The sequence below is a fragment of the Daktulosphaira vitifoliae genome, unplaced genomic scaffold (genome assembly GCF_025091365.1).
Source record: "Daktulosphaira vitifoliae isolate Bord-2020 unplaced genomic scaffold, ASM2509136v1 Scaffold_3, whole genome shotgun sequence".
Taxonomy (NCBI): domain Eukaryota; kingdom Metazoa; phylum Arthropoda; class Insecta; order Hemiptera; family Phylloxeridae; genus Daktulosphaira; species Daktulosphaira vitifoliae.
Window position 1 is genome coordinate 40,059,107 of NW_026099574.1, and position 25,077 is coordinate 40,084,183.

The 25,077-nt window shown below is 24.6% G+C and overlaps 2 protein-coding genes across 10 annotated transcripts; both read left to right on the top strand.

The window, feature by feature from the left end:
* The first annotated feature begins 557 nt into the window (after positions 1-557).
* Positions 558-15,647, top strand: LOC126903205 (uncharacterized). Of its 9 annotated transcripts, XM_050681266.1 has the most exons (16): positions 558-656; positions 1,445-1,492; positions 3,805-3,827; positions 4,090-4,173; positions 4,240-4,291; positions 5,907-6,016; positions 6,693-6,719; positions 7,310-7,342; positions 8,017-8,070; positions 8,391-8,420; positions 9,469-9,495; positions 10,755-10,781; positions 12,336-12,374; positions 12,511-12,576; positions 13,665-13,763; positions 15,300-15,647. In XM_050681266.1, exons 6-16 carry the CDS (start codon positions 5,917-5,919, stop codon positions 15,608-15,610), a joined length of 813 nt encoding a protein of 270 aa, XP_050537223.1. In that variant the 5' UTR covers positions 558-656; positions 1,445-1,492; positions 3,805-3,827; positions 4,090-4,173; positions 4,240-4,291; positions 5,907-5,916; the 3' UTR covers positions 15,611-15,647. The 9 variants fall into 9 exon arrangements, with proteins under 9 accessions (XP_050537223.1, XP_050537225.1, XP_050537224.1 ...); XM_050681267.1 differs by lacking the exons at positions 558-656; positions 1,445-1,492; positions 4,090-4,173; positions 4,240-4,291 and adding an exon at positions 3,700-3,746; XM_050681268.1 differs by lacking the exons at positions 1,445-1,492; positions 3,805-3,827; positions 4,090-4,173; positions 4,240-4,291 and having other exon boundaries at positions 568-656.
* Positions 15,648-21,185: 5,538 nt separating this feature from the next.
* LOC126903193 (uncharacterized) lies at positions 21,186-23,372 on the top strand. The gene is made up of 8 exons (XM_050681250.1): positions 21,186-21,364; positions 21,479-21,518; positions 21,597-21,708; positions 21,798-21,923; positions 22,004-22,129; positions 22,249-22,519; positions 22,803-22,985; positions 23,073-23,372. Exons 1-8 carry the CDS (start codon positions 21,343-21,345, stop codon positions 23,210-23,212), a joined length of 1,020 nt encoding a protein of 339 aa, XP_050537207.1. The 5' UTR covers positions 21,186-21,342; the 3' UTR covers positions 23,213-23,372.
* Positions 23,373-25,077: the final 1,705 nt, after the last annotated feature.

Sequence of the window (25,077 nt, forward strand, 5' to 3'; positions counted from 1 at the left end):
CAACGTTTTCACGGCCATCTTGGAAACAATTATACCACTCGTATATCAGACTTCAGAGACACGTGTACGAAAAAAAATGTTAGTAATCGGACTCTCCCAACCTGCGAAATTAAAAAATTCCCGTTATTTTCTGAACAAGTCTCGTATATTCAAGGATACAGTGATTTATATTTTTAATCATTTTTTATAAAAAAATAAAATAAAACATATAGCCATAATTTAATTAAAATTTATTATAAAGCAAACATTATAGAACTGTCGAGTAAAAATGGTTAAATTATATTAATGTATTTCATTAAGCAAGGGTGGATTTATTGGAAAATGCGAGAATTTTATAGGATTCATCTTGGAACTCGTTCATCATAACAATAAACAGTTACAACACCCACTTAGAAAGTCTGTTAGATCAAAAAACTCAATGATGTGGTTGATTGAATAAAAAATTATTTTGGTATAAAGTTTATATTAGAGAATCCCTGTTGAAAGTCTTATATCCTCCTCTATCAAATATAATTATAAGTATTATAAAAATAAAATATTGTTTTGTATATTTTTAGGGAATCAAACTTATAAAATTGATTTTAATAAAGTAGTGAATAATAGACTAAACATTATCCATTATTACGCAAAATATTTAATTTTGACTGAAAAATACAGTACGTACTATTTTAAAATACAGTTAATGATTTTTAAATAAATTTATAAGTGGTTAAATAGTGAATTTTAGGTATAATTATTGATAAGTATTAATAGTATCAGTATTAGATAAGTATCGAATATAACTATTAATAATAAGAAATCTATTATTAGTATTAGAAATATTATTGTTATTATATAGCTTTAAAAGAATAAGTGGTGTAACCAGAAAATAATTTCGGGTGGGAGATTAACACCTTTTTTTTTTTGATCACCAAAAAATGTTTACTCTGCATCACTATTAATAGAAAAACTCGAATAAGCAAAAAAAAAAAATCATCACGATTAAAAATTCAAACATTGATAATCATTCGGGAAAAGGAGAGTGACAACCCTAACAACATCCCTAAAATAATCATCCTGTATATTTTATTATATTAGCGTAGTTATGAATGTGTAAAAATTTATTAAAGGAAATAATAAAATAATAAAATTAACTCAAACATAAAAAACATTATTAAATTTATGCAGAAGCACCATATGATTTATTAAGTAATTTATGCATGTTTCCGGAATGATTATCATAAAATTAATTATTTTAAATAATATTTCTCTGGAGTCATTTTCATATAATAAAAATTTTTTTACATTTTAACCTATAAAAAATTAATATTTAAATATGCTTTAAAAATTTGAATAGTACTAATAATTTTATATAAAATTTTTATTGTTATATTATTTAGAGAATTTTAAATTTCATTAGCAACGAATTTAGATAATACTATTTTAGAATTATACCTAATTTTAGGCTTCCACATGATGTTTACCAGTGAAGCCCTGTTTTGTTTAGTAATAAGTAAATAAAAAAATTATTATTTCAGAAAAAAAAAAATTGTGCGTTGAAGGAGATTATACAAAATGCAATTTAGTAGGATTAATACTTTACACTAAAGAAAAAAATGTAGTTGTTAAAAAATTGAGCGGATGCAATGAAAATGATAACAATTTAAGTTGCAAGTTTGTTTTTAATACATTAGAAAAAGAAATTACATATAATGTTATAGATTTTGAAAATAATAAAAATTTAGACATCGTTGTTCAAGAAGATGATAATAAATATAATCTTTCTCAATTAATTAAAAATGAACTATTGAAATCGAAAAACAAATGAGTTTATTTTATTCAAAATTATTTGTATAAGTTTACTTATTTTGTAGTATAATTTTAATGTGTTATATTTAGACATATTATAGTTATTATAATAAACATATGATTTTTTTCATGAAAACTATGTACTTCATAATTTTTGTATATTTGAAATTTGTAAGCCATATAAAAAACCTACATTTTTACTAATTGTCTCTTATGGTTTAACTATTTAGTAGCCGATACGTTAGCTTCGATGCGAAGCTGAGAAGGTATTGGTTTTACTATGATGTCTTTTTTTTTAAATTTTTTTTTTTGTGTCTGTTACCACTTTTTCTCAGCTCTCACTGTACCGATTTATCTCAACGATACGTCAAAAGATCAAAAATCGTATCTAGTCGAAGACATTACCCTCAAAAATTGAAAAAATTTTTCTCGTTTTCCGTAAATGGAGGAAACCTCCAAAAAAATTACAAAATTAAAAATTGTTAAGTTTCGACATTTTTTCAATTTTCTTTTACTTAAAACTGCCATAACTTTTTAAAAAATGAACAAATCAATATACATTTTTTTTTAATAGATGCATAATGTCCTTACCTATCATTTGATATATATTTTTTTAAATAAAACGCATTTTTACCATAATTAATTTTTTTATTAAAACTTAATAAAAAGAGGCANCGACATTTTTTCAATTTTCTTTTGCTTAAAACTGCCATAACTTTTTAAAAAATGAACAAATCAATATAAATTTTTTTTTAATAGATGCATAATGTCCTTACCTATCATTTGATATATATTTTTTAAATAAAACGCATTTTTACCATAATTAATTTTTTTATTAAAACTTAATAAAAAGAGGCATAATATCATTGTAACAGATGCGTAAATAAAAGATTTCTTTTCTTTGAACAAGTGATTAATTATGTATTAAAATATCTTAGATTAGTAAAAATGATAATATTTATTAAATTGGTAATTTTAAAATTGCCACAAGCAGTCTTCATCTTTTCCGTTCCTTACTAAAATTTAATTACGTCTTAAAAAAATTATTTATTTATCAAGTGGTAATTAAATCAGATTGATCTTATGGCTTCCAGATATGGGAATAAACAAATCCATCAATTTTTGACCAATACACGCTTTTTAAAATATATCATTATTATAGCATTATAACATAACAATATAACATTTGCTAATGTGCCTTAATATGTTCTTACAATAACCCACAGAAAGATTAAAACTGTCAAATGACTATCTTTCATATATTATATTATATTTTATTTAAAACTCAAATTAAACCTTAACTCCCTAACTTATGAAAGAAAGCCATAATTCTCTGTAGTATGTTAAGTTCGGTAAATAGAAGGATGTAAAACTGATCATTTTTTATAAAATTTCACATTATGATTTCAAGAAATTCAAAGAATTAATTTTGAAAAAGTTCAATGTTTTTCAATTACTAGTAATCATACAATCTTAATTTATGTAGATCATTTTCATTTCCAAAAAAAAGTCTCAGAAACGAAGAATTTGTTAAATGTTACAAAACAAAATGACTCATACGTAATTCTATGTAAAAATTTTATGTTAATATGCATATTAGCTAACAAAAATGNATGATTTCAAGAAATTCAAAGAATTAATTTTGAAAAAGTTCAATGTTTTTCAATTACTAGTAATCATACAATCTTAATTTATTTAGATTATTTTCATTTCCATAAAAAAGTCTCAGAAACGAAGAATTTGTTAAATGTTACAAAACAAAGTGACTCATACGTAATTCTATGTAAAATTTTTATGTTAATATGCATATTAGCTAAGAAAAATGTATATAGCAATAAATGTGTTTTGAATTTTCACAATGTTTTTATCAAAATATGTGTCAGTTTTATACTAGTATTTACTTAGTTATTTAACTCAAACGGTAAAATATAAATACTTTGTCTATTGGTTATTAAGTAGTAAGAAAATTAATTAATTTTTTTAATTGACATTTATTTTTATAATCAAAAATTTTAGAAACTGAAGCTCTCTCTATTGAGGTAATTAACATTATAATTAATAAATAATTATCTATATCAGTTTTAAAATAACTCTTAGAAATTGTACTTATATTAGCTGTTTAAATCTTTTATTAAAATCAGAACGGGAAACATAATAACTGTTAAAAACATATAAACACTTTAATACAAATATAATCATGCACAGAGGTATTAAATACATTAAACAATACAAAATGTTTTTAAATTAAGCAATACAAAATACATATGATAAACTTAGGAGAAGTACTAAAATATGTTTTAGGGTCGATTATCCAATATCTACGGACCTACAGTTTATTAATATGTTTAAAGAAGTATGGTAAAAATCTTCTTTAAATTTATCAAGGTACTAAAATTTATTAAAAATTTTGGATACTCAAAAGTTGTGATATATTAACCTTTAAACATCTAGAAATAAAAAATCTTAGACTTATGGTGAAGTATGGTAAATGTAAACAAACGGAGTAATTATATATTAATTTTTTTTCTTAGAATATTTAGTATATTTTATTTTGGATTGACAAATTTTTTCCCTTACGTGAGTAGCTTTCATAATAAACTTTTTCTATCACAAATTTTATGAGTTTACCAAAAATTGTATTGTTAAGATAAATATGCAGTCAGGATTTTTATAATTACTATTTACAGTAAATTTATCAGAAAAACTCAATATTTTTTTGCATTTTTATCGGAATAGCTCACTTAGTAATTCTTTTAGTAACTTTTGGTGTTTAAAAAGGTTCTACAATTGAAATATGCAGAACTTAAATTAATTTTAATGATTTAATAAAAACACCAAACAATAAATTATTAAAAAAATATAATCAATTGAGCGTATTATAAAATTTTATTATAATTGGAAAAATCTATTGTTAAAGTCAGGTGAAACTAAAAATAATTTTTTTTTTTGAAATGATTTCTACAGCAACATGTTACCAAAACATGTGAAATAATAATGACTGGTAGTAACACATAAATAGAGTAAAAAATAATATACTACAAAGTAAAATTATTTAATTTTGTAGTTGAAACCTATTAACATATCAAACCTAAAGTTAAGTTGAATAAGTTCTACTTTTTTAACGCATATTTAAAGGTTTTAACCTCCTTTATATAAAGTGAAATGGTTCGATTAAAAAAAAAAAGTATTTTGAATGAAAGAGGTATATATAAAGTTTTTATCATAAAAGAATAGTATTGATTCATAGAACTTTTAAAAAGTTATAGTAATATAAAGTTAAAAAATGTAAAATATAATATCAAGAATTTGTTCACAAAAATAGCATATTTTTGAATGCGGCAGTTAATTTCACCACGAAGTCCATAGGCCAATTTTTTTTTTTCAAATTATAGTATATTCTATAAGTTTTAATTTAAAATATATATAAAAGTGTTAGTATTTCAATACTAATAATAATAATCTGGAACATTTTGAAAAGTTAATTTGAAAAAGTTGCCATTTTGAAACCCCCCTGTGGGCAGACAAAGAGTTAATTTTTCACATAAAATATACCAAGTGATTATTAAACACGTAAGGTATCTCTAAGAAAAAAAAAATTATATTGATTTGTTTATTTTTAAAAAAGTTATGGCAGTTTTAAGAAAAAAATATTGAAAAAATGTGAAAAATTTGCGATTTTTAAAATTGTTATTTTTTGGGGGATTTGCCCTACTTACGAGGAACAAAAGAAATTTTTTCAATTTTTGAGGGTAATGTATTTGACTAGATAAAATTTGTGGTCATTTGACGTATTGTTTATCAAAATCGGTGTATCGAGAGCTGAGATTAAGCGTTCACAGACATAAAAAAAAATAAATAAAAAAAATCACATCAATGTATAATTAATACCTTCTCAGTTTCGCATTGAAGCTAAAAATACATTTGCTATTACTACACTTTAGCCTATTTGATTAAAGAAAATACTAATTATTAATTTATTTGTAATATATTCATGGTTCAGATACTTTTTATACGTAAGAGGCCGTTTTGATTATTAATACACCAATGATTCAGAACCATATATGTAAAAAAAAAATTATAATATCAGTTTACCGAAAATTATTTTTTGTTACATACAGATAAAAAACAATGCCACTATTGTGGAATAACTTATTTGTCTCACAGTTGTTTTGTTATATAATTGTTCCATATTGCAATTGTATCGAAGTAAAACTTGAAAGTCTTGAAGGTAAAATTTCGACTATACAGAATGTACCACAATGTTCAAATATTTTAAAAAATTTTGATCCAGCGATTATTCTAAATTATTTTTTTTAAATACATTTTTACAATTTTAGACTACGTTAAAAGAATAATTTTTATTATTTTTTTCTAATGAGAAAATAATTTTTAATTTTTATTCGCTCGTGTCATTATTTATACTAAAGAATTGTCATATTTTTTAGTATAATTTTTATATTAATAAATAAATATCACTACATGATATTTTAAATATTTTTCTATAATTTTCTTTATTCTTATAAACCATTGTACTCGTGCCCCGGTGAGATATCATTATTAAAAACAATAAGTAGTAACTCCACCCCATCTCGCTGGATTATACTAGTTTTTAGTGACTATATATTATAAATATACATCAGTACGAGTTGCACTCACCCCCGTTACCAATTAATGTATTGAAATGTTTATAATTCAATAAGTATTTATTTTAAAGTTATTATTAACCTTTCAATCGTGTCTGAACATGTTAAACATTTTGTATAATCACAAAATGAAAAATGAAATCTTTAAAATATTTTGATATCTAAATCTAATCACTAAATTAATGAATATAGTATTGGTTCAATTAGTGAATAAAATTATAAGTTATTAAAGAATTTTTATGTCTAAATTATTTTTTATAGGAGCAGCAAGACAAATAACTTGGACAAGTTAGTAATTGGTGTAGCAATAAATAATAAAAAGAAATGTATTAAGTGAAGGGATACTAAATAGAAGGAGGATGTAATAGTGGTAGGATAAGGTTGGGAATGAAATACGAGGGAGTTTTAGTTAGGTTGGGTTCCCTTGCTCTTTTATATTAAACTTGGGTGTAAGGTGATAAAGAGAGGCTAATTTTCTTAAAAGTTTAAATATTTTATCCTGTCATCTGTTCGGCGACACAAACAAGCTTATGGTAATTAAAAGGATTGGCATTAATGTAAATATCACTCCGAGTGAGCAATATATTTATAAAAAGTAATAAAATAATTGTTGGCCAGAAAAGTAATTAAAATTGATAATTATTTATGTGATCAACAAAAATTATTCTAGAAGTTTCTCGGATATTCTTGAAACTTCTATTTTTATTCATTACAAACATTGTTAACCTCAATGAATATTTAATTTAAAATCTATTGACCAATATTTGAAACACATTACTTTAATTCTTAATGGTAAAGAAAAATTATTAAAAAAAGGAAAAAATGAATGTGCTAAAATGTAAACTAACGTTGAAAAAAATATTATTTTTGTTTTTTAGATAATATTTTATTGTCGGTCATTTATAAAGGAGGTGCTAAACTTAATTTAATTTTTAAATTTAAAAAAAGCTTGGTTTTCTCTTTCCTTGACTTTTTTCAACTATTTGGGATCAGCCATTTAAGTTTTTCTCTTCCGGAATACATGGTTTGATGCCTCTTATACATCTTAAATATGAGTGTACCAATCACTCTCATCGATAACTTCAATAAATTTCTTTTTTGATTTCCTGCTTTCTTATTTCTTTTCANATAACTTCAATAAATTACTTTTTTGATTTCCTGCTTTCTTATTTCTTTTCATATAGACATTTTGAAATGGTTCAACTACCTTACTCTTGTCTGTTCAAAAACGACTCAACTATCACAATATATTCTTTGCATTTCATATCTCATTCTCTTTAATCTCATCAAACATCCCCAAACATCATTTTATAAAATTTACCTTCTAATCCGACTGAATTCCTCTTGTTATTCAAAATCTATATGCTTCTTTCTACTTTATTCAATCACTTTTAGTTTTATACACCATTAATTTCTAAAACTTGTCATCGTTATAAAACATTTAAATTGATACTTGAAACTTTCAAACTTCGATCACTCCTTTTACTTTTTCTTTTAAATTAAAATAAACTCTGTATGTATAGCTAAAACTTGATTCGTTTAAGATAATATTTAATGATTAATAATACATTTTTTTTATTAATAGATAATTTTCTTTTTTTGGATAAATTACTTATGAGTTTTAAAATATTCTCTTTTGGTAAGGATATTGTTATTGTATTTAGCTATAGTATTGAAAATTATTATTATTTACTTTTAAATGTTAACGTGAAAATAAATTGTATTCACATTTAAATTATTTTATTTGTTTAAATCTTTCATAAGTAATTATTTAGCACATTAAACATGTCTCGAGAGAGCAACGATTCTAGAGGATTGAGTGGTAGTAGAGAGATAATATCAATATATCATCTTAAATGTGACAATATTATCAACATATTTTCCGTGACGATTTTTGATAAACATATTTTTTAAAAAGTTATAAAAACTTAATCACTGGTGGCTTATAATTTTTTTTAGAACTACTAGTAAATCATCTCTTATTACCGAGTAAGTTTTTTTGACAAAATGTTAATATTTATCATTTATTATTTATATTTTTGAGTAGAATTATTAATTAGTATAGAATTATATTTATTTGATTTCAATATTAAGTAATAATCGATATAATTATTAAGATATCAAATAGCTTCAACACTTTTTCTCGAATATACTTAGCAGAGTTTCTACCAAAAAACCGAATCCTGATCTTTGTCGTAACACAATAAGAGGGAAGTGTAAATGTAATGTGTACGAAAAAGAAGATGAGGATGTGGTGCCTGCTGTTTAGGTATTCACATGCGTGTTGTCGTACAGCAGTCACATTACTCGGCTGACACTCCGGGTTAGCTGTGGGTGTCAAAAGCCTGTTGTTATAGGAAGGGAATAAGGGTAACACCTAGGTATGAGGTGCAGACGAAGTGCAAGACACAAGTACTCTGAAATGTTGTGGAAGAGAGTAGATAGGTTAAAAAGGAAAAAAACAAAGACTTTACTTTAAGCAGTAAGCCGGACAGCGACAACCGAGTACTGAGACTGATGAATGACACAAGGCACTGGGGTCGACTGACCAAGATGGTCAGGTATTTTGGGTTTTTATAATAATTTGAACTATTACCAATTTGGCAATAAATATTATTTGTTAATTCATCAGTCTCAGGAAGCGGATGTGCTGTCTGTATTTTATTATAATAATTTTCTCAATAATGGTAACGTGACACCATCATATCCAAATGATCAGAATCAACTAATTTAAATCAATTCGTAATCTTTTGGAAATTAATTTACCAAAACTTAATTATTATTTGATATAAGATTGGTTATACAGAGTGTTCAGTAAGTAAGGAAACAGGTCAATTGTTACAAACAATGAGAACAATAGAAACCCGTTTCCTGACTTACTGAACACTCTGTATATGTTTGAGCAACCTAAAAATTTAATACTTATTGATATTAAAATATAGCTGAAAAACAATCAATAAAACGGTCATGTCATCTCCTTATTTCTAAAATAATAAGTAAAATAAGTCGCAATAGTTATATTTTTGTATTTCTATAGATCTACAAACTATTAATTCAAATACAGGTAAACTAAAACTAAATAATTATTAATAACGCATTTGATTGAATGTATCGTTACTAATTTACTTAATATGTTACTCGTGGACATATGAAATAATGTTCAAAGAACTCCCGTGTAATATTATTTCTTTAACAAATAGTAGTATACATATTTACCAAAAAATAACGAAATTTTATTTTGCAACATATTATGATTGTAATTACTAAAAAAGTATTTAAATTATGTAAAAATCTAGATTTCTAAAAATTTAAATGTTAGAAAGCGAAAAATCCTTTTATTAAAAGATAATAAATTAGAATACATTAAGAATATTTTATATAAATTTACCGGTATATCTTCTTTTCATTAAAAAATGTAATAATTATTATATGCGGTTAATATGCGTGCTCGAACTGGTTTATGGTCTCACGGGCACTCATTGCCTACTATACACGAAGTAGTAAATATTACCACCATCGGGCGGATCAGCTGTTACACATGAATACACCACACTTTTTATTATAATTTTTTGATATAGACATTTTGTTGTATAAAAGTGGCTGTTGCGGCAAATTTTAAGTTTACAAAAATGCACATAGTTTTTTTTTGTTATTTCTTTGCACTAATTGCAAGGACCATTTATTGTACACCTACTAATTAGCTCAATAACATTTTTCTTCGCTGTGATATTTTATTGAAGAAGGAAGAAGGTGGAGAAAATGAGTGTAGTCCGGCCATGTGACTCGGATTAGTTTTTAGGTGCCAGCTTCGCGCATAAAGCGCAGCACACAATTCGTTTGAGTTCTAATAAAAATATTATTTGTGTATAAATAATCATTCACATAAATTATCTTTATAAATTATTGTTAATCAAAATAAATAATACTAATAAATATTGTAAATAACCTTATAATACTTAGTGCTCATTATAAAAAAACTTAATTTACAAAGATTTTTATTACTGTTTGACCAGGAGGGTCATAAATTAAATTTTCTAATTCTGTAAACTGTACTTTTATATTTGAATAAGCATAAAATATTACTTAGTATTAATTATTATTGAGATTGAATTTTATTTAATTAGTTTTTAAGGCCCTACACACTTTCACATTTTTTCTTACGACATAAAATATTGGTTTTGTGCAGGTGAAATCCAGTGATTTTACTTGCACAACATTACACACACTACACAATGTGATCATAAACCGATTCGAGTACGCACATATATTTTAGTGCTCCCAGCCCCAAAACAAAGCTATAATTAAATTATTGAATTATTGCAGTTTTGTCAGAAATTGATATCATTCCAGGTATATAATATTATAATTAAGTATTATTTATAACGTCATACAAATAAGTTAAATTATAAATTTTTCTCTAGACTTACAATGCACCTGTCATAATCTTATAAAATAAATTATCTTTCAATATCTTTTTCATAAAGTAACATATAGGTATTATTACTTATATGTTCCTTTATTATTTCGTAATATTTAAACGTAAAGTTGCATAATAAAACTACTATTATTTATTAAAATTGCGGTAATTTAAATTTAAAAATACTTTTAATAACTAAAAAAGTTTGATATCTGTACGATTTCACTATTAAAAATGTAAAAATGACCTTTATTTTTTGTTTAAAGTTTTTCAAAAAATAAATAATTTTATCACTTTTTGTATATTTACGACGATAATCACATTATTATCATGTTAAACGCAAAAAAATAATAAATATTACAAATAATATAAAAATTTCATCTGTAACAAATAATTTTATTTAGATATCTATAATTGTTTACTATAACGCTCTAAATATCACAATATAACGTGTATAAAAAAAGATCATAAGAAGGTGCTAACGAGCAATGATAATGTAAAGAAGGTAGAAAGAGTATTTTAAAAAAACTATTGAATGAAGAATATCCTAAAGGGACATTAGAGGATATCTGGTGGAAAAAGAGACTGGTAGATTTAACAAGTGAGAAAAAGGTATGAGAAGGTGTAGCATCAATGAGAAAAAACAAAACAGGGGAACTAGATGAAGTGCCAGTAGAAGTGTGATAAAATCTTTTAAATAAAAATTCCATTAGAAAGGAAAAATGCCAAAAGAATGGAATAGTATTGTGGTGCCGATATTTAAAGGCAAAATAGTCATACAGGATTGTGGAAATTATAGAGGCATAAATCTTACGAGCCATTGTATAAAGATTTGGGAAACGATAATAGACAAAATATTAATAAGAAAACATCAGTAACAAAGAACTAGATTGGTTTTAAGAAGGAAAGAATAGGGAAGGGAAATGCATAGGAAAAGTAAGGATAGTGCTTACACTAGAAAAATTAACAATTGCAAAAATGAGTGTAGCAGCGATAAGAATGCATTGATGGATGAGTGAAGCGACTAGAGAAGATAGGATAAAGAACAAACATAAAAGAGGCAGTATAGGCTTAGCGTCAGTTGTAAATAAGACGAGAGAAAATAGACTTGGATGGTTTGGTTATGTTATGAGGGAAGAGAGGAATCGGAAGCTGGTAATAACAGTTATAGAAATGAATGTTGAAGGAAGAAGAGATAGAGGAACACAAAAAAATAGATGGAGGGATGTTATAGAATGCTATATGACGACAGATAATGTATATGTAGATGTTGAGAGAATGTGTGGAAGTGGAAGTTTAGGATAAGGGCAGCTGACCCAAATTAGTGGATAAAGGCGAAGAAGAAGAAGATAATTGTTAGTTATCTACTTCGAAATTATGATAAATAATAGTCATAAATTATGACTCATATTTAATATATAATGTAATAAAAGTAATAATAACAATTTAAAGTAAATAATAATTTGTTTTTACTATACAATTTTAAGATATAAAGAAAAAAGAAGAAAAATATAATTTGTATATAAGTATGTATTATTAGGGGTTACATTCGTTATCATATGTAATGTTATTCTTTTTTTAAATTGTAAAATAAAATTTATTTGTCTAACAATATCATACCTTTTAAGATTTACCGAATAATGTTATGTAATTTGATTTTAGAAACGGTTTATAATTTAATAAAGATCCAAGAAAATCTATTGCGTCAAACAATATTACCATTTAAAAGTAAAATTATTTCCACTCTAAATGTTTATTAATATAATTAAATCAAGCAAAAATATTTTTAATTTTATGTTTACATTATTTTTTTAAAATAATATTATAATAATTGATTATAAAAAATAATATAAAGAAATGAAAAATATTATACTTTTTAAATTAGGGCTACTTTGCACCTTATATATATCATCGTACCAAAATAAAAAAGTCTAGTATATTATTTGTAGTGAACTAAGTTAAAATGTTTGAGTATAAAGTTTCTGTATAATATTGGAAGTCTGCACTTAATTTGCTTAATTCACTATTTACTCTTTCTGTGTACAGAAGGAGTAAATAGTGCTCAATGCTGAGCACTTCTCATTGCACAATTTTATATTTTAGGTACACAATATTCCTATTTTATAATATTAGAGTTTGAAAAATGTATTCTTTTCTAAATATTTAGCGAAATTGTTATTTATTTTATGATTATTAAAAAATTTCTATTTAGCTGATGAAATTTTTGAATACAAACCAAAAAAAATGGTAAGTTACATATTGTACTCGAATAGTGAGTCAACTAAATATTCAGACATTTTTAGTTAATTTTTCTCTGGAATTGTCTTTATCTTACAGACCTGTAAGTGCGGTCTACAACATTAGAAAAATGTTTGAAACATACTTAGGTTTGCAAGACTATGAAAAATTAACAGGAAATCTATTTTATCTAGACGATTTCCAAATATTTACTTGACTCAATGTATGAATACAAAGCTGTTAAATTAGTACATTTCATAATTAAAAAAAATATATGAGGAATCTTTTATTTTATATGAATGAAATACAATTATTATTTTTATTAAATCCATAATTATGAAATAATAATAGTAATTGATAATAAATAGTTATTAATGAAACAATAAAAATTGTTTGATTTTTTACTATAAAACATTAATCAAGTTGAAATAGTATGACAAAATAGTACTAAAATTTCAATTTATGATACTTTAATTAATATAATTACTCTATTTAAAAATACTAATTGGTAATTCTACATAATTATAAACTAAATAAATTATTTATAATTTAATTTATAAATTAAAAAAAAAATATAGTTTTTTTTGGCAGTAAATACAAATATAATGATGCAAAACAAAATAGAGAAAATATAATAAAATCTTTCGCCATATCTTTGATGCAACTTGAAAAATATAGTAAGTAATATTAACTCAAATAAATATTACATTTCTACAGTAGAACATTGATTAGCCGGGGTAATGGTAGAAAGGGGTATATGGATAAATGAAAACTATAGTTGACACAAGATAAATATTGTGTACTAAGATAAAAATCTTATTTCCTACATTATATCCGAGATAAAATTTATGTAATTTAAATTTCAAGTTTTAGAGATCATCATAATCGTCTATTAAAGGCAATGCCTTGTTGTTGAAGCCACTCCTCTTTGTTTGACGCTAAATTCTTCAGTGAAACAAAAGACGTACAGTTCATGAGTTCCAGAATATTTCCAAAATATTGTTTCCTTCGGTGTCCTCTTGGTTTCTCCCCTGTTATTTTTCCTTCGAAGATGTTGATTATAAAGTTATTGTGTCGGATAATGTTTCTGATTAACTTTATTTTTCTTAATTCAATCGCCTTCATTAGTAACTGACTTTCTTCTCGTACTTCTTCTAGCACTTGCTCATTTCTATCCTTTTTGTCTTTGATATCTTTCTCCATATCCCTAACTCTAATACTTCTAGTTTGCTTCTGTATTTTTTGTCAATTCTCCTTGTTTCGCTGTCATATGAAAGCACAGTCCAGACAAATGTTTTAATGAATCTTTTACGTATGCCAATACTCAGATGTTTATTGGTGAGAAGCTGATTCTTGTTTTGGAATGCTTGTTTTGCCAATGATATTCTTCTCCTAATGTCTGGTGTTGATATGTTATTGGAAGCTATGATACTTCTAAGGTAACAGAATTCTTGGACTTGTAATTGTGTATTGTATATTTGTATATTAAGATTTAGATTTGAGTACATTATTTATAAGCATTGTTTTGGTTTTCATTGAATTTATTTTCATTTTAAATTTATCAAAAAATTTATAAGAATTTTTAGCATATTATTTATGTCATGTTGAGACTCTGCTAAGATAACAATGTTATCTGCAAAGTGAATACAGTGTATAAGTTGACCATTTATTTTCACTTCATTGATCTTGGATTTCATTCTATTTATAAAAAGATTGAATAGATAAAACGACAAGAGGCATCCTTGTCTACTCCTATCCTTATTCTTGCTTCTTTTACATTTATTTCTGTTGTTTGGTTTTTATATAAATTGAATATGAGCCGTCTATCTATCCAATCAATTCCTTTTTCTCTTAATATCTTGAATAAGATTTTCCAATCCACTTTATCAAAAACCTTCTCTATCGCTGTATTTAAATTAAATATAATTTTTTTACCATATCTCCAATGTCGCAAATAATATAGTGTGGAGATACAGTTTTTTTGTTTTATGGGATAGTGAAAAATATTCTTGTGTATATACTGCACAGAAAAAAACCCTATTTTATTACAAAATATGTTACATCATAATATAAAAAAGACCCATTGAAAGACCGAGATGGATGGAAAGCTAGATATATGATGGAATGGTCTTAGAGGCCGCGAACATCCCCCCTCCACCCAAACAAATCATAATATAAAACTTAATTAATAATTGTGCACGGTCTTTTTTCAGAAAAACAAAAGTTGTGTAATGAAAATAATGATTTTAAATGCAAGATAATTGGATTAATACTTTATATCAATAATTTAAATATAATTGTAAAAGTAACAGGAGGATGCAATGATTATGACCATACTTTAGGTTGTGAGTTTGGTTTTGAAACATCAACAAAGAAGTATAAATTTTATATAGAAGATATAAATAAAACTGAATATTTTGACATCAAAATTAAAGGCAATGATAAAGAATATACTTTTTCTCAACTAATGAATAGTAATCAAATTTTCTTAAAAATTGACGAAAATATAAAACAATCTTTATAAATGTTTGTTGTACATATTTATTAAAAAAAATGTTTGTCACTCATAAAATACAGACTTCTTCTTTATCAGATATATTGTTAAATATAAAGTTAAAATTTAAAGTAGTAAGAATATCGATAATTTAATCATTAAAAAAAAAAATGAATAATAAAGTGCATATTGCGTATATTTATAAAGAGAAATAATTAGTTAAACTTTAATTAATTAAACTTAACTAGTTTAATTAAATATTAAAATTCAAAATTTTGTCTATTTCCGAACAACGTCCACTAGGTGAAAATGTTATCATTATTACAACGAGATCTGTTAAAAAAATTAGGTGTTTCTCAAGTTATGTACAATCGATATTAGATTTTTTTTTTTTGCTTTGTTGGTATACTTGTCTTGAATAATTTTTCACAGTTTTAGGAATATAGCATTTTTTGTTTGTTTGTGAGAGGCACAAAGGTTAGAATGGTTTTATTTCTAAATAGATTTTTTTTAAATTGATGTAATAGATTAGTGCAAGGAGAGAAGAGAGAGTTGGGATAATGTAAATATAATTTACAAAAAAATGATTAATTTAAGAGAAATTGAATAACCATGTTAAAAGAATTACTCTGTACTTTTAAATAATAATACAGTAATATAAATATACAATAAATGGAATGATGATAGCATAAAAATAAAAATAAATGTGTATCATTCAGTATCACAGTATTTTATCTCTGGAAAAAATTATTTGAATTAAAAAATACCTGTATAGTAAAGTATCATTATAATATACTTGTCTTTTATTTTTCACTGAAATCTTCAAATATTGTTTTATATGCTTGCAGTTTTGTTAAGCCATATATAATATTAAAATTATTTCCTCAATTATCCAATTTACCAAAAAATAATTGAGAAAAATAATTCACGAAAATTATCCATTAAACTATATAAAAGTTTTACCCGTCAATCAATTACAAATAATATATAATAAAAATTAATTAATAAAAATGAAATTAATTTATATATTACAAAATTTTTTAATGCTACTAAAAATTCTAATTTTAGACACAGTAAGAAACATTTTGTTATCCTAAATTGGCTTTTATATAAAAATAAAATAATAAAACTACTTTTTAAATTATAGGTTTTGTTCGGGTTTTTTTTTGAATTAAAGCCGATCATTAGAACGTTAATAAATTTCATGGAAAAATCCATACACTTATTATATTTAAACACAAAAGATTGTGTTTACTTCTGTCCTTTTTAATAAAATATAGCCAACGTTTAATACTGCAGAATAAATACAGACAAACTCAAATTTTTACAAAATTGAAAATGTTACAGAAAATCAACAACAAAACATTAATGAGAAATTTTTTCACTAAATTATTTCTTAAAATTTATTCTAAAAAATGGCTATTTTGAATTTGTTTAAACATTTCTCGTAATTTTTTTATTTAATTATAAAAATGATATTTATTACATAATTAGTAATATGTACATAATATACATAAGTGTATTAAATATTAAAAAAAAAATAAGCAACAAATTTTAACAGGATCAAAAGTTATTGAAATTGTCAGTGAGTACTGGGCCATCAGCGCTGTATATATACAGGCTATTTAGTAAGGAAACAGGTAAATTGTTACTAACAATGACTATAATAAAAATCCGTTTCCTGACTTACTGAACACCCTGTATAATATTTTACATGATATTATATAATTAACCAATATATACTACTAAAATGCAAAATACAAATAATGTTTAGGCTGAATAGTGCATCCCAAAAAAAGTTTAATTACTAATCTAATCCACCATTTCTACAATTTCATGGAAAATATATTAATAAGGATTTCAACATATAATAACAAGATATGTATAATATTTATACAAAAAAAAAAATTCATAAATATCAACAGAATATCCAAGTATAAATTCTTGCCCACAAAATAGGATCCTTATATAAATGATTTTTCCTTATAAGTGTATTAAAAATATACCCTTAACTTACTCTACAAATAAGTATTAGTAAATAACTAATAAGAAGGAAAAGAATAATGATATTTAGATTAATTAGTGCATGTCAAACAAGTTTAATTACACATCTAATTTTGCAAATCCATAATTTTTTACATTTTTTTCTTCTTTTTCTCGCCTTAATCCCAACTACTTTGGGTCGGGCACCCTTATCCTAAACTTCCACTTGACACGATATCCTACATTATCTACGCTCGCATTAATTGTCTTCAATCTAAAAAAAGGTTACCGAATTTACATAATGCATTGTTATCTGATAGTAATTACTTAATGGAATGTTCTAGTGATGAAAATTACGATAGAATTATAATTGATATATTTACACGATTAAAATAATTGAAATATGTAGAACGAAAATTTAAGATTATTTATTAATAATATGGCCTCGTATCTCCAATTATCTGTTATAAAATAATATTTAGGTCCATCCTTTATAAATCATAGGACTATCATTTTAACATTTTTAATTAGTATCATATGCATTAAACTAGTCTATACGATTTCTATCTTATAAGCTAATTATATTTAAAAAACTTAAGTTGATACAATTATAAAAGATATAGAGGATATAAAACCTAATTTTTTTTTTTAATTGTAAAACAGGTTAGTATTAATTTCCGAAAAAAAAATTATAATAAGTTTTATACTTTAAAAACTAAAATTATTTTATAATAGATAATTGGAAATACATATGAAAGTAATAAATAAATTTTATATCCGATGAACAGTTCATCTGTTACAACATATTAAAATTCAGTGATTTTAGAGTAAACTTTTATTGTTATGATATTGTTTTATATACAGTAGTATTAATTTCTATGTTATAGCATAATCAATTTTTATTGACTAAGAAAATGAAAATTATTAATGAACCGGTGTGAAAATTTAATCTCGGTAACGACCATAATAAATAATTTACGGGGCTATCAAAACAGATTATTACTGCCATTGATATAAAAACATGTTAATGACAAATTATTGCAATAAAATGCAAATTTTTTAATTTATAAAAATAAAATTGTTTGCGATATGTTGTAGAGATTCTTAAATCAATCCTTTTTATAAAAATTTTACGTTTTCATAAGTTTCTAAGTCTTTTCAATGTAGTGACATTTATTTTATCTTGCAAAAATATCAAATTTGACTTATTGTAGTATTCGCCGCTGTTTGTATATATTTTGTAGTGAATAATTCTAAAAACCGGTTAATATTGATTTTTTCCGATTTTTTTATTTGAAAACCACAAACAACAGTTTAAGAAAATTTCCCATATTCCTCATATATACTCAAACCTATGCATATGCTTGAAAGGCACGATTTTTAATAAATTAATAAAAAAAAAATTTTTGAGATGTTTAGTCACTGTTTCTCAATTTTTTAATATTTCCTTGGTTAAATCATTATACCATTACTGATTGTATCGCATACTTTACATATTAATTGATAGAGTAATTTATTAAGGATAGAATACTCATTTTTTCGGAAACTATTGAAAATCTTAATTTTTTGTAAAGGCAAATATAGTTTGATTCGAAAAACTACAATAATATGTAGTTAAAAATTTTCATCCCTTTAATGATAAAAATCTTTAACATTAGTTCTTTGAAATGAGAACTCCTATTTTTATTTTATGATAGGAAAAAAAAAGTACATACAATTTTGTTAATTTAATTTTTTTACTCGATCAACCCTTTGTCAGTTTCAATCTGTTAAGTATTTTTAAACTAAAATCCTATTGAAATTTTACTGTTTTATATAAAGAAGTTATTGATGACTATTAATAGACGCATACTGTAATATTCCGTACAAGTTTAATATCGTACATTGTTGAACGAACTGCGTGAAAAAAATTTTTTGATAACTTACATAAAAATAATTTATGGCCCATTGAAATCCATTGTTGCCTCCGGTATTATGAGAAACAAATTAGTGTTTAATTTTTATTTTGAATCCAAATCTTTAAACAATTTGAAAAAAAAAATGGTTGATCGGATAAAAAAATGATAAGAACAAAATTTGTTTGTAAATTTTTTTTTATAATATTATCAAGGTAAAAGTAGCAGTTTTAATTTAAGAAAAATAATGTTAAGATTTTTTGTTGTTGAAGAGATAAAAAAAAAATAATTCAACAATATTTAGGCAGACGTTGTGTAGTTTTTGATTTTTAGTTTTGACGAAGAGCCTCGAATATAAAATAGACCCCTAACATGCCAATTGATAGCCATACAGCGAATAACCAAGTAATTCGTTTATGTTTAGTAATTTGTATGTATACATATACTTATAATAATATATATTATAAGTAAGTTACATTACATTTATTATTTAATGCGTAAAGCCCACAATTATCATATGAAGAAATATTTTCTCTCAGTTAATAAAGAAAAAAATATTTTGATAAATTTAAATTATTTATCATTAGTCGCAATTGGTTCAGTATTCTTTTTAATAGTATTTTTTGTGGGTTGTGGTTCAATCTTATTACTTTTATGGTCAAATATAGGATACACATTAATACTTGTATTGGCTGTTCATGAAATATCTGGTATATTATGCATTTAATTACACCCCGAGATATATTTTTAAACGTATTCTTCTATAATAATACAATAAAAGAGAAATTTTATTTAAATTAAAAAATACTTCAAATATATCTAAAAAAGGAGTTTGAGAATTATAAAATTCTCTAATAATTAACATATGTATTATTTTATTAGCCATTACAGTATTTACTTGTCCCTGGTATATATTGGAAACGCTTTATTAATTATTTCTATTATCAAATTTGTTAGAAACCTCATAAAATGTTTCAGATTTATGTTTTAAATCCATTGATGTACAGACACTATAATGGAATTACTAGATGTTTCTAAAAAAAATTTAAAATGATTCTATAATATTATTAATTTGATTAACATGTTTATGTTTAATAATTTTAACTTATTGTACATTTTTTGAATGATTTTAAAATTTTGTATTCAAAATTGAAATTTTTTTCCATTTAAAAAAGAATTTTAAGAAAGTTAAGTTCTGATACTCCATAATGAATTTAGATTTTTCCGGAATCTCATTTTTTAAGTCATAAACTAAGCTGTATGGTTAATATTATTTCTTGTAATTTTTTATTAAATATTGCAATTTCTATAGGAGTAATATTAAATTTAAAAATAATATTAGATTTTTTATTTGTGTACAACGGAAGAATAACTAAAAAGGGCACATATAAATAAAACACAATAAAGTCCTATATATTTTAAATTTGTATTAATAAAAATATTTCTTGGTTTAAATAATTTAATTCGACCGTCGTTAATGGCTACTCAAACTTGAAATAACTGTTAATTTGTAACAGTTTATTTTTTGAAATAACATTTTGCTTAAACTATACACTCAACACAAAAAATATATTACATAAGAAGCTATAGTGAAAATATTTTGTTTTATAAAATATTGTGCCTGCGTTTCTTTTTGATTTACTAAAAGTATGAAGAAAATAATTCATCCTGATCTATCATCACGTAAGTAACTTAATTTAATTAGCTATGATATTGTTATACAACTTTAAATAACAGGTTTGTGTATGGATTACACTAAAATTTAATACAATTTCTTTTCGTTTGACAAAATTAATTAAAATAATTAGCCAATATGATAGTTTTAATAATAAATAATATTATTTTACAGCTACCCAAAAATTTTTCTGGATCAATAGTAAATTGATGATTATCAAGTTTCTTCGTCGTAAGTATAATAATAAATAATAAATTAATACTTTCAATAACAGTTTTAAAAAGTAAATAATACAGTACACTTATCATATATTTATATAAAACAATAATTTTTTTTGTTTTATAGTTCTGAGATTTATTCTTTATGCTGTTCAAGTTGCAACAAGGTAAGTAAAATAAATTATTTTAAATTCGTCACAAAATTATATGTTTTTGAAAGTAATAAAATAATATATTTTAAACAGTTTTGCAATAGTCATGATAGATAAGTTGATTAAGCATTTTGATCGCAATGTGAATTTCAATGATAATATTCCCTATATGAAATATTACGTGGATGCAGAAAATCAAACAATAGTAATACTATACATGAGAATTTTTTGTTTACTTCTTAATTAGTGTTGCTTGTTTTTGTTGTTTCGACTAAAATTGTATTTTATACTCAGGATGAGGAACAAAATGTCTTAACTTCAACAAATGAAGTCCTTGACGATGTGAACATTTCTGATACAAATGATTCACCATTCACTGAATCGAATGATCAAAATGCATCACTCGTGCCCATCGAAAATGTGAGTACCTATTTCTGTTTACAATTTAATTATTAGTGTCTATTTTTTATATTAAAAATAAAATTGTATTTTATACTCAGAATGAGCAACAAAATTTCCTAACTTCAACAAATGAAGTCGTTGACCAAGTGAACATTTCTGATACCAATGATTCACCATTCATTGAATCGAATGGTCAAAATGCATCACTCGTGCCCATCGAAAATGTGAGTACCTATTTTCGTTTATAACTTCTCCGAAATATTTTACTATTAAATTCACATGTATTATACGTTTTTATTTATATGAATATCAAATATAACTGTAATCTATTTTCGTTTACCAGGACAATACTACAACGAAGCAACATCAGATAACTCAGGTCACAGAAGATGAAAAAAGATTTATGATGAAAGATATGCCAAAGTTTAACTTGATTATAAACCACGTATATCCTCTAAGAGTGCTTTACACTTCTAATGATTATCTTTTTTTGGCTAAAGTGAATGAAGAAAAATCCATTAGGTCACTTGAAAGACGCATAAATGCGTTTTACAGTTCCTATGAGGAAAAAACGTACGCCCCACAACTGGATGAGCTATGCGTTATTAAATATAGTAATTAACTCTTAAATTATTTAATTTAATATAAATTTTAAAATTAATCCATAGGTAAAAGTGTTATTGCTCTAGATTTGTAATTTTAATAGTAAACAATGTTGCTCAAATCACCAGTTTCATTTAGTTCTTATTGCTATTAGGTGAAACTATAGCTAAGTGATTAATTAGTTATAGCTTTAAAAGATTTATTTAATGCATAACAACCCGGAGTAAAAAAAAATTTGAATCAAAATAAAATGTATCAATAAGCTTTAATAATTATTTTTTTTCTTAATTTTAGACGACGGTAAGTGGTACAGAGGCATTTGTAAAGCTATTAATGATGATTTTAGTGGAAAATCGACTTTTTTTATATCATTGCTTGATTGGGGCGAGTTTATTAATGTAAATGCTAACAATATACGTAAAATACAGCCATTTTGTACTCAACACACACCTTTAGCAATTAAATGCGTTCTTAGAGGTAAAATTTTACCATGACAACATTAGGTTGTTTTTTTTTAATATTTATCCCAATACTCTAATAAAAGTGCATTAAAATTTTTTTCAGATTTGAAACTTTCACGTGTTCCGAAGAAAATCTTATGGAAACTTTCAAACAAAGTTTTCAATTGCAACATACTTGCTAGAATTGGACCAAATTATTATGAAATTAAGTCAAGGCAGATAATTAGCTTATTGAATAATTAAATATTAATTAGTTTCATCTAGTCAGCACTTTATATTTAACCCGCTAATATAATTTACATGTAATTAATTTTTAGAGAAAATATCTCAATTTCTTATTATATTCTTTTCAACTTGAATTTTTTATTCTATTCTTTATGAAGTACAATTCATTCCAATTATTTTGGAACAATTAATTTAACAAATTTGTGAAATTAAATCTATTGTATGTACACTTTAAAATAAATTAAAAAATTTATTATTAAAATTATGTTCATTTAAATATATTATGCACATACATGAATACGTGCTCTAACCACTCAAGCTACTTACTATATGTTTTACTTTTGGGAAAACATTACAAAATTAGTTATACAAATGTTAGAGATAATAGTAAAAATCATTGAGAATGTTTTTATATTCTTACCCATTCTAGATATATAAAAATTTATATAGCAAATATAAATATTTTCTTTGGGTCCTACTACACATATACTTGGGCACAATAATATTCATACACTCTTAGAAATATTTACGCACCTGGAGTTTGCAAACTTGGCTACATTTATTATAATTAAATTCAATAAAATTTCTTTTCGTTCGACAAAACTAATAAAAGAAAATGAGTCATTATTATGACATTTATTAATGTGATGGTGTCACGTTACCATTATCGTGAGAATTATTTTAATAAAATACAGACAGCACATCCACTGCCTGAGACTGATGAATTAACAAATAATATTTATTGCCAAATTGGTAATAGTTTAAATTATTATAAAAACCCAAAAGACCTGACCATCGTGGTTAGTCGACTCCAGTGCCTTGTATCATTCATCAGCCTCAGTACTCGGTTGTCGCTGTCCGGCTTACTGCTTAAAGTAAAGTCTTTGTTTTTTTCCTTTTTAACCTATCTACTCTCTTCCACAACATTTCAGAGTACTTGTGTCTTTCACTTCGTCTGCACCTCGTACTTTGTTATACTCCTTATCTAATACGCTCAGTATTTGAGTCTTGCACTTCGACTGCACCTCATACTCGACTACCCTGTTCTCTCTTTGAAGTACTTGTGTCTTGCACTTCGTCTGCACCTCATACTTTGGGCTCCTTTTGTGTACACCTGTTATTTGTGTCTTGCATTTCGTCTGCACCTCATACCTAGGTGTTACTCTGATTCCCTTCCTATAACAACAGCCTTTCGACACTCACAGCTAACCCGGAGTGTCAGCCGAGCACGGTGACTGCTGTACGACAACACGCATGTGAATACCTAAACAGCAGGCACCATATCCTCATATTCATCTTCGTACACATCATAATTACATTTTACATCTGTTTTCCTTTCTTTTATTGTGTTACGATATCAATTAATAGCATTATTTTACCTTGAAATTTTTATTTATCAATAGTAGAACAACTAAGCTTCTTCGCTGTAAATATAATAACAATTCCTAATTAAATAATAATTCTATAATAGTTTTAAAAATTAATTATATTCATTAATCATGTATTATATAGAATTTTATGTTTTACAGTTCTAGAATTAATTTTTTATGCTATTCAAGTTGTTACATGGTAAATAGAACAAATTATTTTAAAACTCATAACAAAATTAAATATTTTTTAAAGTAATAAAATAAATATATTTTAATCAGTTTTGCAATAGTCATGACAGATAAGTTGATTAAACATTTTGATCGCAATGTGAATTTAAATGATAATTTTTCCTATATGGAATATTATGTGGATGCAGAAAATTAAACAATAATGTAGCGCTATGAACATCAAAATGCAGGGATTAAGTAAAAATTTACACCCAAAGAAAAACCTCAATCAATTTTGATAGAGAAATTTTATCAAGGGTTTATGATAATGTTTTATTAATACGA